Genomic DNA, 16,847 nt, shown 5'->3' on the forward strand with positions numbered 1-16,847 from the left:
AGAGATACTTTTGTCTGCCACTGAGGTTATCATATGGTCCATTATTTGCTTCACGCAAACAATTCTCAAGTACGTTCCACATTTGTCAGAGTCATGTTTACAGAGCACTTTTCTCAGGGTGCATTCATCTTCTGTTTAATGCTTCCCGTCAATTAAAAGAAAGCAATCCTTTAAGCATAGTCTACTGATATCAACTGTGTTAGAAGAATAGTAGAATTTACATGCTTTTTTAGAAATCAGTTTGCTGAGATAACCTAATGTGATCAGAATCTAAATAAATAAGAAAAAATTAACACTTAATTTCCTGTACGTTTTTTAGTTTGGGATATTTCTATATAGCAGTTTGTCCCAGTTATTTCCAATGAAGAATTAACGGGAATAAGATCTGGATATTTCATATTAGGGCAAATTGATAACAACAGGTGAGCTCTCATAACTGCCTTGCATAGTAGCATTAATGCTTTCCTATCTATATTAGAAATACTCGTACATTTTAAATAATATTTGTCCTTTTCAGATCCACATCATATTGGTGGCTTATAATGATTAATTAGTCTGCTCAGCTCTTTTTCCTGTTTTACTATATCATGCTGATGAACTCCCACACAGTAGCAGAAATCATAGAATCACAGAATCATTTAGGTTGGAAAAGATCTCTAAGGTCATTAAGTCCACCCGTTAACCCAGGGCTGCCAAGTCCATCACTAAACCATGTCCCTAAGCATCGCATCTACGTAGTTTTTAAACACCTTCAGGGATAGTGATTTCACCACCTCCCTGGGCAGCCTGTTCCAATGCTTGACCACACTTTTAGTGAAGAAAGTTTTCCCAACATCCAATCTAAAACTCCCCTGGTGCAATGTGAGACCTTGCTATTAGTCTGTCACTTAAACATTGCATATGATACTATAAGGCCTATATCTCATAATCCAGGGGGCAGGGGCTGTCATCCTGTTTTTTCCTGTATGATACTCTGACCCTCTCTATATTGCCAAGACCTGCCTGATCTATATTATAAACAAAATATATATTTATAAAATCAAAATCCAGGCAGTAAAATTGAAAAGATTTATCAAAAAGTAAGGATGGAATCCCCCTTCCCCCAGAAATGGCCTAGATTACCTTCTGGATGGCATAGCTTCAGACTATTAGAGATCCATACGTGTAGCTGAGATTCTATTTCCTAAATAAAAAATAATTCTTAGGTTGCATGTATAGGAAGAGATGATTTCAGGTTGGTGTTTTACCATCTCTCTAGCTGGGGAGGGGTTTACACAAATTTATATCTTCCTTCTCCTTGCCCCCGTTTCTCATCCAACCATTCATCCTCTAGTTATTTTGGGAGTAATACGACTTTCTTGTTGACTATTAATTTTCCTCACCTCAATAACTCTAGTAAGATTAGATTGTCAGCTTCAGGTCTGGCAACTGAAAAGAAAATGTTTTCGTTATCATATGCAGGGCCATCACCATTGCCAGTAGCAATAGTTCTCCAAATAATATCTGTGCAGTATGTCTGCTGTAATGACATAAATTTGAGTATTCGATTTTCAATAACATCACAGAGGCCTTGATCACATCCAGTTCTAAGCATTGTTGCTTACAGTAGATTACGAATAGACTGGTTTTACCATCCTGCCAAGCAATTTTGATCAAATCACTTGTGTTTCAGTCATGCTTCTCATTCATATGTATCAAGCATGAGCCAAAAGTAAGTAGATGCATTTTACTGTGAGTGTTTCCCCATCATGTGAAAAGAATCCACATGGATTAGGCAGAGCAGCATCAGCTGAAAGCAGTGGAAAAACAAGGGAGAGAGGCCAATGAGGCAGTTAGTCTGCAGGGATAAACAGTTGTATTTCTTAATTCTGGAGCTATTCGTGAAGGAACCTCACTGCTCAAGTAGGAGTAATAGTTAGAAAATGATTATCAATTATATGCCACTAAAATGAGAAAGACAGAACAGTTTAGAACTACACTTACTTTAAGGTGTGCATCATAGTTGGGAACCTTTTCATATCATACTCCTCTTCAGTGTTTTCAGACTTAAATATTGCTGTGTTCCAACTTAATTTAAAAGAGCAATAGGACATCAAGATATAGAGAATACTATGGAAAACTGAATTATATCTTGCTATATAAAATTTAATAGACCAATATCTCTTTCTAGCTTTTCTCAACTATTTTTCTGGATGACAGCATTACTCTTGTAACTAACAGGGAGGTAATAGGGAATGCAGTAAATTCAAAATTATTAGCTATCTAATATTTATATATTTGAAGGGTTTTTTACATGAAGCGATATTTTAGAGCTAAATTTATATAGCCAGTACAGTAAGACTCCAAAGACATTTGTTATTATTGTTTCTTTTAATTTATCCATGAGAAGCAAATATTTTCTTTTGTTGTTTAACTTCTTGTGGGAAGTTAAATATCTGCAGAATATGCTAAAAAGGCTCTAAAGCCAGTTTGACCAAGTTTAAAAGTTTCTATTGGCGTGTTCATCTAGTTTCTACCTTGCTGTTATCTGTTTCTTTTCAAGTTTGATAATCTTCCACTTGTCTTAAGATAAGTATTGTATCATTTCATCACAGAATGCAAACTATAGGTACAACTTCCTTTTTTTTTTTTTTTTGACAGGACATGAATAATAATTTAGACTAAAACTTTCCATAGAGAATCTTTGTACTATGAGCCTATGCAGTATGTACTGAAATGTGAAATACAGTGGGGACTAAATGCAACAGCAGAATTGAGCTTTGAACCATAAGTACCATAAGCAGTTACCATATTAAAACCTCCATCTAATCAGGTCTGGAAAATACTAGTGAGCATTACTTGCTCTGTAGTGAAGATTAAAACTAGTATCCCATTATGAATCAAGAGACAAAAAGCAAGAAACCAAAAACTGTGAAATGCACAGGTTTCATCTTGTCTATGTGAAGAAGATACTGGAAGAAAAAAAGAAACCTTCAAAGAAGGTTGAAAGAAATCTTGTAAGAAAAATCAGAAGGGAACTTCAAAACAGACTATTCAAGATTGTTTATGCTTTTCTCTTTCCATTAACTTAGAAAACAGAGATGAAATAACTTCTATAGAATGGAAAACAAATCTTAAAAGGATCTATGATTTTACCAAAGAATCCTTACAAAATCTTTACAATCCTTACAAAAACTCCTGTTTGTCCTTATCAAACCAACAATTCCAGAGTTTCTTTTACTATACCTAATTGTAATGCCTTAGATAAACATGTTAAAGTACATAAACAGATATAGTGTTTCTAGGAGATCAAATCCAATTTGTGGATAATCATCTGAAAGACGTCTTTCATATATAATCACTTGTGTGAAATGAAATGAAGAATGAAGTTGTTTACTTATCTTAAACACTATCTTCTAAAACTCAGGTTTGCCTTACAGATTACCAGATTACTTTAAATATGATTATTTAAGGAAGGCCAATTACATCCTTATTGTCAAACTTTTATACCTTAAGTTCTCTCAAATAGCTTGCTTGCTTCATCTAACAGACAGATTAGCCATAAATGTTTTTTTTACTGTTTGCAACCTGGACTGTTTATCTGGGTTTTCATTATCTCAGGAGACTTCCTTTTCACTAGAAGCTGCTTCATAGGAACAGATTTTCTGCTGGACAAATTAACTGTGATACTGCCGTTAGTTTCCTCCCATCTTGTACGTTGGTTATACATACTGATAAAACAACAATTTTCCAACTGTATATTGTTTCTTTTTCACCTAAAGAGCTTGTAGTATACATAAGTAACACGGAAGTTTCAGGAAACAGAAGATTTTACTCATTATGGTACAGTTGGTTTTGGTGTGTGATCATATTTTATAGTAATATATAAATTTTTATTAGTTGGTCTATTTACTGAAAAGTCAGAAGCTGGATTCTTACAACTTACAACCCACTAGTACAGAAGTTCATAATAATTATTGTGAGGTTTCTTGTTAAAATCCATAGCTTCAGCTTTATTGTCAGATGTGGACAAGGTTTGCCAGGAATCTGAGATTTTATCAGCATTTTTTGTGGGTGGATGTGAAAAACAAAAGAATTTTGTGGGCGTAAACAGAAAAAACACATTTTTCTCTGAACAGCTGCATAATAGCCACTTTTAAAAGCTAAATAGTAAACACAGAAGGAAAGGGTTTCACACCATAGAATGTAAGGCAAAATATTTCTGGCTTCCATATTGTGGGAGTTATTACAGAGCACAAAATGCTAAGTTAAAATTGGCTGTATGCTTGGACAGCTGACACTTCAAGAAACTAGTTAGAAATCAGAGACCTTTTCAGAGCCATGCCGGTTGCCAACCACTTATGGCTTTGGAATTAATTCAGAAATGAGGAGTACACACAAATGCTTCGTGATCTACAGCTTGTCATACCTGTATTTTGTAGAGATAAATAATAATAAAGCTTTTGTGCCATTTGTAAAAATCAGATTTGTTTTTAAACCCAGGAATCATATTCACCTTAAAGTTATTATATCACTCCTATGTCTATGTAATGTGTATCTGTAAGACAAAGTTGGTATAGAAAGGTAATATATTTTATTGACCAGTGATTATCACTGAAAAATATTGAGAAGCTTTTGAACACATAAGCTTTCTTTATATCTGAAAGAGAAAAGGCATATTTCAAGGGCAAAAAACAGCTGGAAAAAATTGCTCAGACTATCAGAAATATGACATCTTTGAGAAGAAAGATAACTAGTAGATAGAGTTGGAGGAGATATTAGTGAAGAGTGGGAGAAAATAAATGAGAGATTGTACTATATGTGTTTTAAGCAAAATAGTTGGAAATCCTCAATACAGTAATCTAACATGGATGTGTATCCATCAAGGATATTTTTCCATGAAAATAGTTTTTAATTTTGAAAGAGTTGTGAAAAACCCATGTAAGGCATGGACTCTAAAAAAAATAAAGGTGTTTTAACTTGTGAAACACACCTGCCCACCCCAGTTTAAAAAAAAGCCCACATATGACTAATCGTATCTCTCTCTTTCACATCTAAAGGTTTCCCCAGACACAAGTAGTTGTTGTAGGTTTTGTTTTTCATTTTCTGAAACTAGAACATTCAATAACAAAGAAGGCAATCTGATAAACTTACAAACTACAAATTAAAAATTAAGAAAAATATTAAAGGATGTCTTATTGTTCTGTTGACAGAGAACAGGAAAAAAAGTGCTTCTTCTTGGTCTTGGGTTTTTTTTCTGATTCTTTGACTGCCTGGCCTCTTCTTACCTGACAGAGGTTTCTCGCTGTAATGAACAACTTGGCCTCTGACAGGTTTGTCACCAGAAGTTTGTAGTTTCTCTATTGCTGTCTTCTGTTCTCAGTAACTTTGGGGGCAGACATCTTTTGCCATCTCAGAAGTATTGGCTGTAGCATGCTGAATGTCCTCAAGAAATACAAGCCCCATCAATTTAGGAATTTAAATGTCTTCTGATTCCTTTTTTGTAAAGACCTTCATACATGGTTGCTTGGTATAGTTACTTTTGAACTTTCTCATTAATTGACCCTGGGATATTGACCCTAATGACATCTAATAAAGGTGGTTTCCTTGTGAAACAAAAAGCCAATGAGCAAAAATTACAGAGAAGGCATCATATATGGTGTTGTAAAAGTAGGAAATGTGGGTTTCATTTGTTCCTTCTTCTGCATGGTTCATTACAGGGACTTGATTTCATTCACATAGGTGAACATCACACGTAGGTGAACACGATCGTTCTTTTTAGTCTTCTGTAAGATATTTAACAGTCACTGCATGTGAGACTATGTAAGTACGTAATTGGCACTACATCTGCCAATAGTGAGATGCTCAGAGCAAATGTAAAGGACTTACTTTCAAGTATCTGTTCTAATTATTTTTCATTTACCATGGATGGATCGGTTTCAACATGAAAGATTCAAGCCACCAAGTCAGTAGCTAAGATGAGCAAGGCCAGGATTCAGATCTGCTCAGAGTCAAGCAGGCAGGAAAATGAATCATGGTTGCAAACAGAGAATGTATGCCTGCCACTTGCTGACTATGGGATTTACCCGAGAAGTGTAAAACCCATGTACAGTTCTTGGCTGCTTTATGTCAGACTTTTCTTCCACAATTCAAGTGAGAATGTGATCACTGGCCCCAAATCATAGGCTGGGTATTTGTTTGCTCAACCTGACAATTTTTTTTTGGATGTGTGTAGCTTCAGCTTGGTCTATGTGAAAAAAACTTGTTAGGCGTGAAGGACGAAGCATCTACCCAATTCCAAAATATAATCTTACTGGAAAAATAAGATGGCAGCTAAGCAGTGTCTTAACAATGGAATTGGATGCCTAAAGAGATGGGTTGATCTCCAAGTGATTTTGGGGATCATATTCAGTGCAGAGAAAGTGTTTTGCTGTTGAGTCACTTCTTCGCTGTAATCAGAGCTTTGACAGGCTGAAAGCAAACAACTTCTGGTTCTCTCTGTCTGTCATGAAGCGTGTGTACATCAGAGTGCTGATGGGTAGAGGAAGGAGAAGGGAAGAAAACTAGGATAGAGTGCAAAATACCTCACAATGTCTGTATACTTGGGAGGGTTAGCACACTTTGTACTTTAGGATTGGAGGGAGATTCCTGATAGAAATAGATACCTAATTACTCTACCTTTTTTCACAGTAGAGACCCATGGAATTTCTTTACAATTCTGCTCCTGAAATTAATAGGAAATAAAATTAGGTCAATATTCTAGAAAGCTGAGAATTCTGTACAAATATTTGTATTTGTCCTATGCTGGATATTTATTTGCTGCAGGATTTTTTTCTTTTATTTGTTCTTTTGAGTATCCAAGTGAAGATGTAAAGATCAGATTTTTCTGAAATGAACAGAATATTATTCTTAAATTTGCCGCTTTGATTCCTATGGGCAACTTACAAAGAAAGGTACATAAGCAAGAATATCAGAATCTGGTACTGACTTATCAAAAAGTGAAAATATATGTGAGCATATTCATTTTTGTTCTTTTATTTAGGTCTACTACTTCCAGATTTCAATATCTGGCCATATTTGAGACTTAATGATATTCTGCAGTGATACAAAATGAATGACTAGTTACTAAACATACCTGTGTAGATGGCATGATTTACCTGATCAGCCTGATCATGTAGTATTAGTATTGAAAAATTGCATTTATTTGTTTATTTATTTTGTATTTTCAGGTAGAGATTGAAAACCTGGACTATAATTACTATTTGCCTTTGTTTTTTGATGGGCTTTGTGAATTGAGATTTCCATATGAGTTTTTTGCTCGTCAAGGAATCCATGACATGCTGGAACATGGTGGAAACAAGATTCTCCCTGTCATTCCTCAGCTCATTATCCCAATAAAAAGTAGGTGAATATGTGGGGAAAAAACCCACAAACTAAAATTGCATTTATATAATGTAGATTTTTGACAAGTTTCTAATTAAGCAATAAAACGTGACAGGCTGTAAATTTATGGAGGTTACTACAAATGTGAGTTAATTGTAAGGTATAAAGCCAGAAGGCTTGTGCCTTCAGTCACCTGGTATGTGCAGTAATCCAGAAGAACAGACTGCCTGGTTAATGTTCTTCTTATTACAATGTGGCTCTTGGTCTTTGGAAAAGTGAAGTGACATTTTTTTACCCGATTGTGTATATTTATTAGGTAAATCCATTACTGTATAAATCAGATAATCTAAAATAATGGGAAAAATCGACAGATGAAACTTATGGAATTATGTTTCTTTTTTGTCCTTTTGTTTATTCTATAGTTGTCTTATATTTATTCCCTAGATACACTTTTAATCACGATTCTCATTACTTTGCATATGCATACACTATCTAAATGGGGAGTTCTGCCTGACTAATTAATGCTGTATGTAAAATTTTGGCATTTAAAAAAATATTAAATCTGAAGTTTTAATATATTCAAACATAGATTTTTGTAGAAAAGTTATGTGAAATGTAATAAACTATTTTAATACAAGTGTAATGCCACTAAAACCCCAAGTGTAATACCACTAAAACTAAAATGTCTTTTCTTGAAACATCTAGTTCTTTAGATACATTATTTTGCCCTTTTCTGTTTCTTTAGATCAGTACCTTGAGAAGATATTATTCTGAATCATCATCCTATCCTTCTTTAGTTAGGTGTTATGATTCTTAAGCCTGCGTGCTATAGCTATACTAATAGATGTTCATATTTTTTTAAACTTGGCTTCTATTTTATCGTTGATCGGTTGTGGTATAATTGTGGTATTTTGTCATATTTTCCTAGGATGATTGAGCATCCTTGCTAATACAGAAGTAAATGGACTCATTGTATTTGTGATACAGAATGAACAGAGTCAAATGGAGTTTTGGAAAAGAGGAAAGGGAATGTAGTTTGGAGCCTGATAATACTGAAATAATAGGGTTGGAAGGGTCAGAATTGTATTTTTTTTTTCCATTCAATTTATTCTCCATTTAAAAAGTATCATTATAAAAGTCATTATCATACTGTGGATTTTTAAAATGTCACGGAATATACACTATTCAGAGTGGTTACTCTGTAACACTTGTGAAAGGTTATGGAAACTGTAACAGTTTTTTTCTCTCTAGAAGGGAAACATAAAAGAGAGGAATCATGTCATTTCGTTAAATCTGTATTTCCAACACCACCCAAACATATTTATAGTGGTATCATTTATATTTTTTTTGAAAGCTGAAATAATTTCTTCAGGAAAGACTGCAAATTTATGACAGCAGGTACTCAGTCAGGATTTAAAAGTCTTGCTGAGACCAGAGTCTAGCTTAGAAATAATTACCTAGAAGCTTTAGCTGTTACACAGCTTTTAGCATTAGAAAGAGTCTGCTGGGTAAGGATGTTTATATGGATTGATATATAGTCTTTTAAATCAAGTAATAATTTATTATGCTGGAACACATTCAAGAATCTGCTAGCTAAATTTCATTGTTGGTTCTGCTTTATTTTATTGTAGAGTGCTTATTTTTTTATTTAAAAATAGCTTCTGTATCGGATTTAATGTGTGAAGTCTAAGTATTATCAATGGTAAAGGCTTCTTCCTAGTTAAAGCCATAGTAATATTTAAAAAAGAGACTGCCATCTCAAGGAATCTGAAAGTGTATGCTTCTAAGAGTTTTTAAATTTGCTATGACTGTGTAATATAGGAGCGTAGTCAGAGCTATACATTTCTATGACTCAGCTGCATCCACAATAAACTCAGCAATGTTTTACACATATTACTGTCTCTAAAGTGTCCCACTGGGTAAGTTCTATCTGATTAACCAGTCTTCTTCTAGACCACTGCCATATTTCTACTGTGAAAGTGTGAATCAATTGATTGTTAGGCAAGGTAATATATGTGATGGAGGGGAAAGGGATAAAAGCCATACAGAAAAATTACTCTACAGACAGAATGCTTTTAAAAGCAGTTCCTCTCCTGCATGTTCATCAAGGGAAAATGTTATTAAAGAGCTGCTCTCTAAAAACATTTTGAATTGAAAATTAGAATTCTGTATTACATTTTAATGATTAAGGATATATCTATCCTCCTGTCCTTGCTTAAGGTTCACACTTTTTGAACGCTATATCATTAAAGATGAAAATTAGATTATTTGATGAATCTGTGGGTTACTGTAAGCCCAGATCCTTTAATCAGATTTTCTTCTGGTTATGCAAACAGGCAATGACTAACAAAAGATAGACAATTGAAATTAACAGGTACAGTTTCTATCATAAAATCCTAATATGCAATCTAAATAGTATGGAAGAATGCTATTTAGTTGAAAAGTAATTGCTTACTGTTGTTTGTCACATTGAAAAACATTCTTTTTTTTTGGAAACCCAGAGGAAGAAAAACAATCTCAGATTGGAGGCACTGACTTCTCAAAGAGAAAAATGTTCAAAATATATTTTGATTTCTCAAAATAAAAAGTCAAAATATATTGTACCGTGCAGTGGCAAAACATGATAAAATACTTTATAAATGTAGCTATTGCATGGAAAAACAAATTGCCTGTATATGTCAAAATTGTAAGGAATCCAACTACAAATAAAAAAAAAATGCAAACTCAGGGAATGTGAATACTTTAAGGAGTTAAGACCTTTTCCTCCCTTTCACAGAAGGTGTAGGCAAACCGTTGTTTGAGTTATTTAAACTAGAGCAAAGATTTATAGATTTACATACATGACCAATAGCAAAGTACTTTGTGGAGGGATTGTGAAAGTTCTGATGCACACCACACAGCAGAATATCTTCTTTGCCAGAAAGATCCATATCGTTATTTTCCTATTGCAGACAGGTTAAGAGGTAGAAGGAGGCTAATTTTGCCCTACATCACAAACTGCATCAGTGGCAGAGAGCAGGATAAAATGCAAACACCCTTGGGGTGGTGATCAAAGCTGTCTGTAGGTCACGTGAGAGTTCCCATGTTTTTAGGGAAAAAAGGGATCTGTCTGGCTCCACCATGTCTTTCAATGATGAACTGATATATCTTAAACTCACTTGTGGCCTACCGTTACCTACAGTCAGCCAAGAAGAGCCAGAAAAAGGGGTGTGAGGGTGAGAGATGCCTGTTATACCATGTGCTTGTCAATGGAAAACTCCTGTTCTAAACTTTGTGTGGTCACTATGGGAATGTAAAATTCCTTTTGATGCTCATTTTTGGGAAAATTACTGCTTTTAATATTACATTTTTCCATAACAAATGCCAGATCAGAAAAGCAGTAAGTCCTTTTGCTTGCTTTCATTAGGCTTCTGCAACTCTGAGGTTCTGAGTTCCCCAGATTCGAAAGGAGACACACTTGCAGACACAAACACTGAGGGGGCAGAAGGTTTTTACACCTTCACCTGATATTTCTATGAGTAACACAGTGTGTGGATGTGCCTCCTCTCCTTTCAAAGGCAGTGAGCACAATACCATTGACATTTTCTTTGCTGGCTGTGTAGTTATAGGAGTTTCCAAGCCTTTCACACACAAAGTACCCAATCGTTCCAGACCCCACGCTCCAGTTCATTGCAACTGACTGTTGTTAATGCAGTTGTTTATGCAGCAACTCAGTGAATCTCATACCTAGATGTATTAAAAAAACCAAACCACCAAATCTAAAGTAAAACCAAAATATTTTCAGAGTAGCATTTACTTTTAAAATCAGGTCATTTCAGTGGTGTAATTTATAGCTACACTGTCACAATTGTAGGAATAGCACACAATAGCACAGAGGCTGAAGTGAGTAGAGATGATCAGTAGGAACATCTTGACATAGCTTTGCTGATGAAGGAAATAACATGAAATTAAACAGTTAAGAATCTTGGATCACTCATTCACCAGAATCTTTTCTGTTCTGTGCTGTGAATCCTAAAATGGACACGTAGGCAATCTGAACTTAGGCCTAGAAGCCAATAAAGCTCATGTCTTCGCACTTAAATTGTAACTTAAATGGAAGTGTTGTTTCTACACAGTTGCAGTCAGCAGAACAGGCACTTCTGATTGAGTCCAAAAAGAATAATCTCTATCTAAGAAACATTGGATTCCATTTTCCTTTTCCTGGCTTTTCCCATGCTGTTAAAAATCCCTTCTGTGACACAGCAGATCAAGGATACCTCAAACTTTATTGAAAATTTTTCATTAGGGGAAGCAGATTTTTTGTGATTCAGATACAGAGAAATGCACAGAGCAGTCCTCCCTCAGTGTCACCTACAGAGTCCTTTTTAATGTTTAATAAATTTCTAAATTAAACTGATCTCTGTTTTCTTATTCTCCACTTTCTATTTGCATGTAAAATGTGAGTTGTTGGCTTGGACAACAGTGTAATTAATTCCCATTTAATGTCAAATCAGTGTCACAGTTGCATTTAGATACAGTTGAACCTTTTGCTATCAGTTAGCACATTTATATTTATATTTCTCCTCATATGTCTTCACTGTATTTAAGAGCATTTAATAGTCATTAAATACTTCCTTCTTTCACAGAATGCTGGAATATTTTTATAGAATAAGTATGTTTGTCTGTACTGTAGTCTTTTTCTTTCTCTAAATCCTGTAAATTGATATCTGTGATCTATAAAAAGTAAATTAAACTGTTAATGGATTTGCAGTTTTCCTCACCACTGGCTCTTGTGAACCAGTTTTGGTTGTTAAGATCAAAGACTGAAAATTACCTTTAAAAAATTGGGTTTATAAGCTTAAAATGCTTTTAAAGAAAGCAAAGGTCTCTGATTTCTTTTTTTTTTTTAGATCATCTTGATTCTTAAATACCAAAGCATTTCTCCCCTGTAGGCTCCATCAACCAGTACAAGTGATTGCAATTAGAATGTTAGATTCTGCTCAAAACTGGTCATTTTCAGGTAGTTTCAAACAGTATAGAAACTAGGTTATTTATTACTCCTGTCTATGAGGAGAAACTGTGTTTCTCATTCAATAAAGATAAATCTCATCTGTGTTTGGAAAGTGAAATCTGCAATTAACAACTCTCACTTTTGAAGTTTGAGTTAGAACTATTCTCTCCTGAATTTATTAATTTATTAATATTTAACATTTATTAGTACTGAATTTCATCTGCCATTTTATTACTCAGTCATTTGTACTGTAAAGTCCTTCTGCAGTTCTTCAGAGTCACCCCTTATCTTTGGCATCTGGAAAAACTTAGTATCATCAGAAAACTTTGGTATCATCACTAAACATCTCTTCCAAATCACCTTTGAATCTACTGAAAAAACATGAACTTCAACACAGATTCCCACAGGGCTCTACTCGTGATACTCCTCTTCCATGGCCCATTGATTGTTGCCCTCATTTCATATGTCTAAACAATTATTTATTTATATGGAAACTACGGCAGTTAAGTGTTTCAAAAGCCTTCAGTGAGGGACCTTATCAGGTACCTTTCAGAAGTCTAAGAAAACCATATAATCAAGGTTTTCTTGTCCACATTCTTCTTGTTCAATGACCTACAATACTTTAGAACACTATATTAATATCTGTAGTACAGATCCCAATGTTACCAGTTTTGCAGATCTTTCCTGAAATATTTTTTTAAAAATTATATACATTTCATAGATATCAAAGCTGTTTTCATTGAGGGGGTGGGTACTCAGAGCAGTTTAGTAGCTTGAGGCAGCACAGGGGAAGGAATGTACATCTAGGAATGGATGGAAACTGTGAACGGGCATAGCCATTGAGTAGATTTTGGGGACTCTAGTCTCAGTGTATTCTTTATACTAGTTAATTAAACAGAGCCTGCAAATGTTAATAGAATTCAAGTTTTATAGGTGCTGATCTCATAAAACACTACAGTTTCAAGCACAACTAAAACTGAAAAAAAAAAAAAAAAGCCAGACTGTCTCTTCCATATTTTCTAGATCATGTTTCTTGCAAGTATCAATGACTCAGTTATGGATCTTAACCTTTTCTGTGCCTTAGGCTTTTGCTTTACGACACAAAGCCTTTGATTGCAACGTTGGCCTAAGGTTTTCATGCCTTGCCCCCTATTCCTCCTTTCCATCACCTCACTGCAACACATCACTCCTTCAGTTGTACTTGAAGAAATACAACTATATTGTAAATTGGATCAGGACTTTAAAAAAGTACTGAACACAAAGTTGTTATTCAGGTTTTTATTCACTCTTGACTGAAACACTATGTCTTCTAACAGCTTTCATTACTGTTCTGTGAAATTAGTATAATACTTCCATTATATCAGTTCAGGTAGTTAAGTATGATGCATTTTGAAAATTCTGGACAGAATTGTCTGTAAGGGAAGTATATGTCACTTCAATCAATTGCATTTTGAGAATACTTCATGTTAGCAGTTCTTTAAACCTGGCTGTGAACTTAAGAAAAGCCCTTGATCAACAAGATTAAGTAGATCACAACAGCCGAAACATCTTTATCCTCAGTGCTTATTGCCCTGCAGGAGACCTGCTCTATGTATCTTGTTCTGCTTCAGACAAAGGATTTTCTAAAACAGGTGCCTCCTTTACCAATTCAGGGAGAAATATGACTGTAAACTAAATTGGTTTTAATCTTTGATTGTGAGACGTAAATAGAAAATGGAAACTAACGGTGCATTTCTAAACATAGATTCACAGGTGTATTTGAAAAAGGAGTTGAATATGATTAGAGGCCAGTGCAAATTAAATTATCAACATAACTTTAAATATAAATGCAAAAATCTAAACTTTAATACTTAGAGGAGAGATGGAAGTTTGGTGAATCTGATTTGATTCTGAAAAGTATGGGCTATCAATGTGCTATGTGGGGAAGAATGTTCTGATTCAACCTTTTCTATGAAAATACACTGTGTCATGGAAAAGATCCACTGTATATACTGGGAGAAATGCTGTCATGTTTCCTGGCTTATCAAATGTATCAGTCCCAAATGTAAGAATTGTAGCTTCTATTATAGGGAACATCTGAGACTAGGATAGGATTTTCCAAACTGTCACATAAAAATGAATTATAAAAATAAAAAATATCAACTTAGATAGCTTCTAAATCTTTTTCTTCAAGTTATTAGAAGTGTTACTCAAGGAAAACACTTGAATGTTTTAAGATTATTTCTGTTGCTTCATACGTAAGCTGCTTCTATCTAAATGGATAAGCAAACAAATGGCATATATCTTAAGAAAAGTCTCTGCTCTTAAAGGAAATTAACAAAAGAAAATTCTACATTTACATAAATTGCCAATACAATTTAATGAAAAAAAGTCACTGAAGCTGTCCATTAACTGGTATTGTGTGTCAACTCATTGCTAACAAGCTTTGATAAATAGCACTGAAAAACCTCCATCTCCAAAATCTTCAGTGTTTCAAGCGTGCTTTCAAATCTCATAATTACCTATTACTATGGCTTTGAGTGGTAGAAACACAGAGCTGACTTAGATGCTGAGCTTTTACACCAAATATTTAACCTAGGAACATTTTAAAATTCTCTTTTCTGATGAAAGTTGTGATGAACTTCAGAAAGTACTTGTTTGGAATAACTGTAGCAGCACAAAATAAAATATGTTTGAAGTAAATCGTTATATACTTGCATTGAGCAGTTATTTAAGCTGGAGGGTCTCCTGGAAAAAATGTTTACCCTAATACAAACAAAATTGTCAAGTTCATGTACCATTAAAGGAGAAAACATCAGAACTACCAAGCAACAGAGTTAATTTATTGGGTTGGGATGTATTTCAAAGTCGCTGCTTAAGAGACTTGTATAATGCACAGCATGTAGACTAGAAGACCAAAAGGTAAATACATACCATTGAGGGAAGGAACTCCTCTAAAAACCTGTAGGGAGCAGAAAAATATCTTTAAGTGAGAAGCAAACTGGTCATTCACTTTGTTGTTACTGTGAAGATCCACATCTTACAGCAAACTTTTAGGTCAGGAAGCAACAACCTAGTATGCTTTCAAATTGGAATACTTTGGATATTATGCATGTTTCCTTCTTTAGGGATTTGTAGCTGTACTGTGCTAAGAGTCTTAAATGGTCTGGTTTATACCTGTGTAAGGATACTAGTATTTTCTTCCATTTCTCTTAAACTTTGGATATCGCTGGCATTTTTCAAAATGTTGAAATATACTTATTTCATATACCATATTAAAATTTTCTTCCTTTCATTCATGTGGGAGAATGGTCAGTGGTGATGGTCATACACAAAAAATAATTACCAGATTTGTAAAAGATAAACATATGTTTGAAATTGACATATCCTTGGGGCAGGGACTGTCTTTAATTAAATGTTTAGACAGTGTCTAATATAATCAAGCCAGGAGCTGGTTGACTGCTATGCATGCCACAGTCCAAATATTTAATAATAGTCACAACAGTTCTGCAGTTAATTTGATCTTACTTTTGATATTTACAAGTGTTTTCCTAACACATACTGCAGATTTCTATGGTTTGAAGGGCTTCAGGCTCAAATTCTCCAGTCTGTTTGATTCTACCATATCCATCCACATCCATATCCTTCCAGGTTGCAGGGTGTGCCCTACTCTTGTGGCAGAGTTGGACAGCACTAGGAAGCACATGTAGAGGAACTCCTCTGCTCAGTGGCAGAGCCCTGGGAGGAGGTGAGGAGGTTAGGACTACCAGGGACTGCGAGAGAGAGGTAGACTACTGGAATTGCACCCCACCTTCCCTGAGACAGTCCCAACAGGCAGGCAAGATGCATGGTACGGAGGATTCCCTATCCTCTCTCTGCCTGGCTAAACATAGTGACTAAAGGGATAGGGGGCAATGGTGACAAGTTCCTGCCTGGCACAGCAGGCACGTCTCCTCTGTGACGCCTTCCCAAGTGCCTTTGTATAATAGATATAAGGCTCTGCAAGTGGAACTGAACAATAACGAAGATTATGGGTCATCTAACATTTAGTTGTCACCAAGGTTAAGTCTGCCTACAACCTGCATCTAAACTGCTTCCATAAAGAAAAAAAGACAGCTCATTGTCACAGGAGACTCCTTTCTGCAGGGAAAAGAAGGCCCAATATGCAGGCTGGGCCCACTTTTTAGGGAAGTCTGCTGGGGGTGGATGGAGTTAACTCCAGTTGGTGGCCAGTCACAAGTGGTGTTCCCCAGGGCTCAGTAGTGCTGGGGCCTCTTTATATCTTTATCATTGATCTGGATGAGGGGATCGAGCGCACCCTCAGTGAGTTTGCAGACAACACCAAGCTGGGGGAGTGTTGACCTGCTTGAGGGCAGGCAGGCTCTGCAGGGGGGTCTGGACAGGCTGGGCCGATGGGCCAAGGCCAATTGTATGAGGTTCAACAAGGCTCAGTGCTGGGTCCTGCACTTGAGTGACACCAACCCCATGGAGCACTACAGGCTGGGGAAGAGCGACT

At 35.4% G+C, this 16,847-nt stretch overlaps 1 protein-coding gene across 3 annotated transcripts in view; it reads left to right on the forward strand.

The window, feature by feature from the left end:
* PACRG (parkin coregulated) overlaps positions 1 to 16,847 on the forward strand; it is a 250,778-nt gene that overhangs the window by 134,959 nt on the left and 98,972 nt on the right. For all 3 annotated transcript variants that reach the window (XM_037392583.1, XM_037392582.1, XM_037392585.1), the window contains exon 4: positions 7,209 to 7,380. In XM_037392583.1, coding sequence (XP_037248480.1) covers positions 7,209 to 7,380 — 172 coding nt within the window. The remainder of the gene's footprint in view (positions 1 to 7,208; positions 7,381 to 16,847) is intronic.

This window comes from Falco rusticolus, chromosome 6 (genome assembly GCF_015220075.1).
Source record: "Falco rusticolus isolate bFalRus1 chromosome 6, bFalRus1.pri, whole genome shotgun sequence".
Classification (NCBI taxonomy): Eukaryota; Metazoa; Chordata; class Aves; order Falconiformes; family Falconidae; genus Falco; species Falco rusticolus.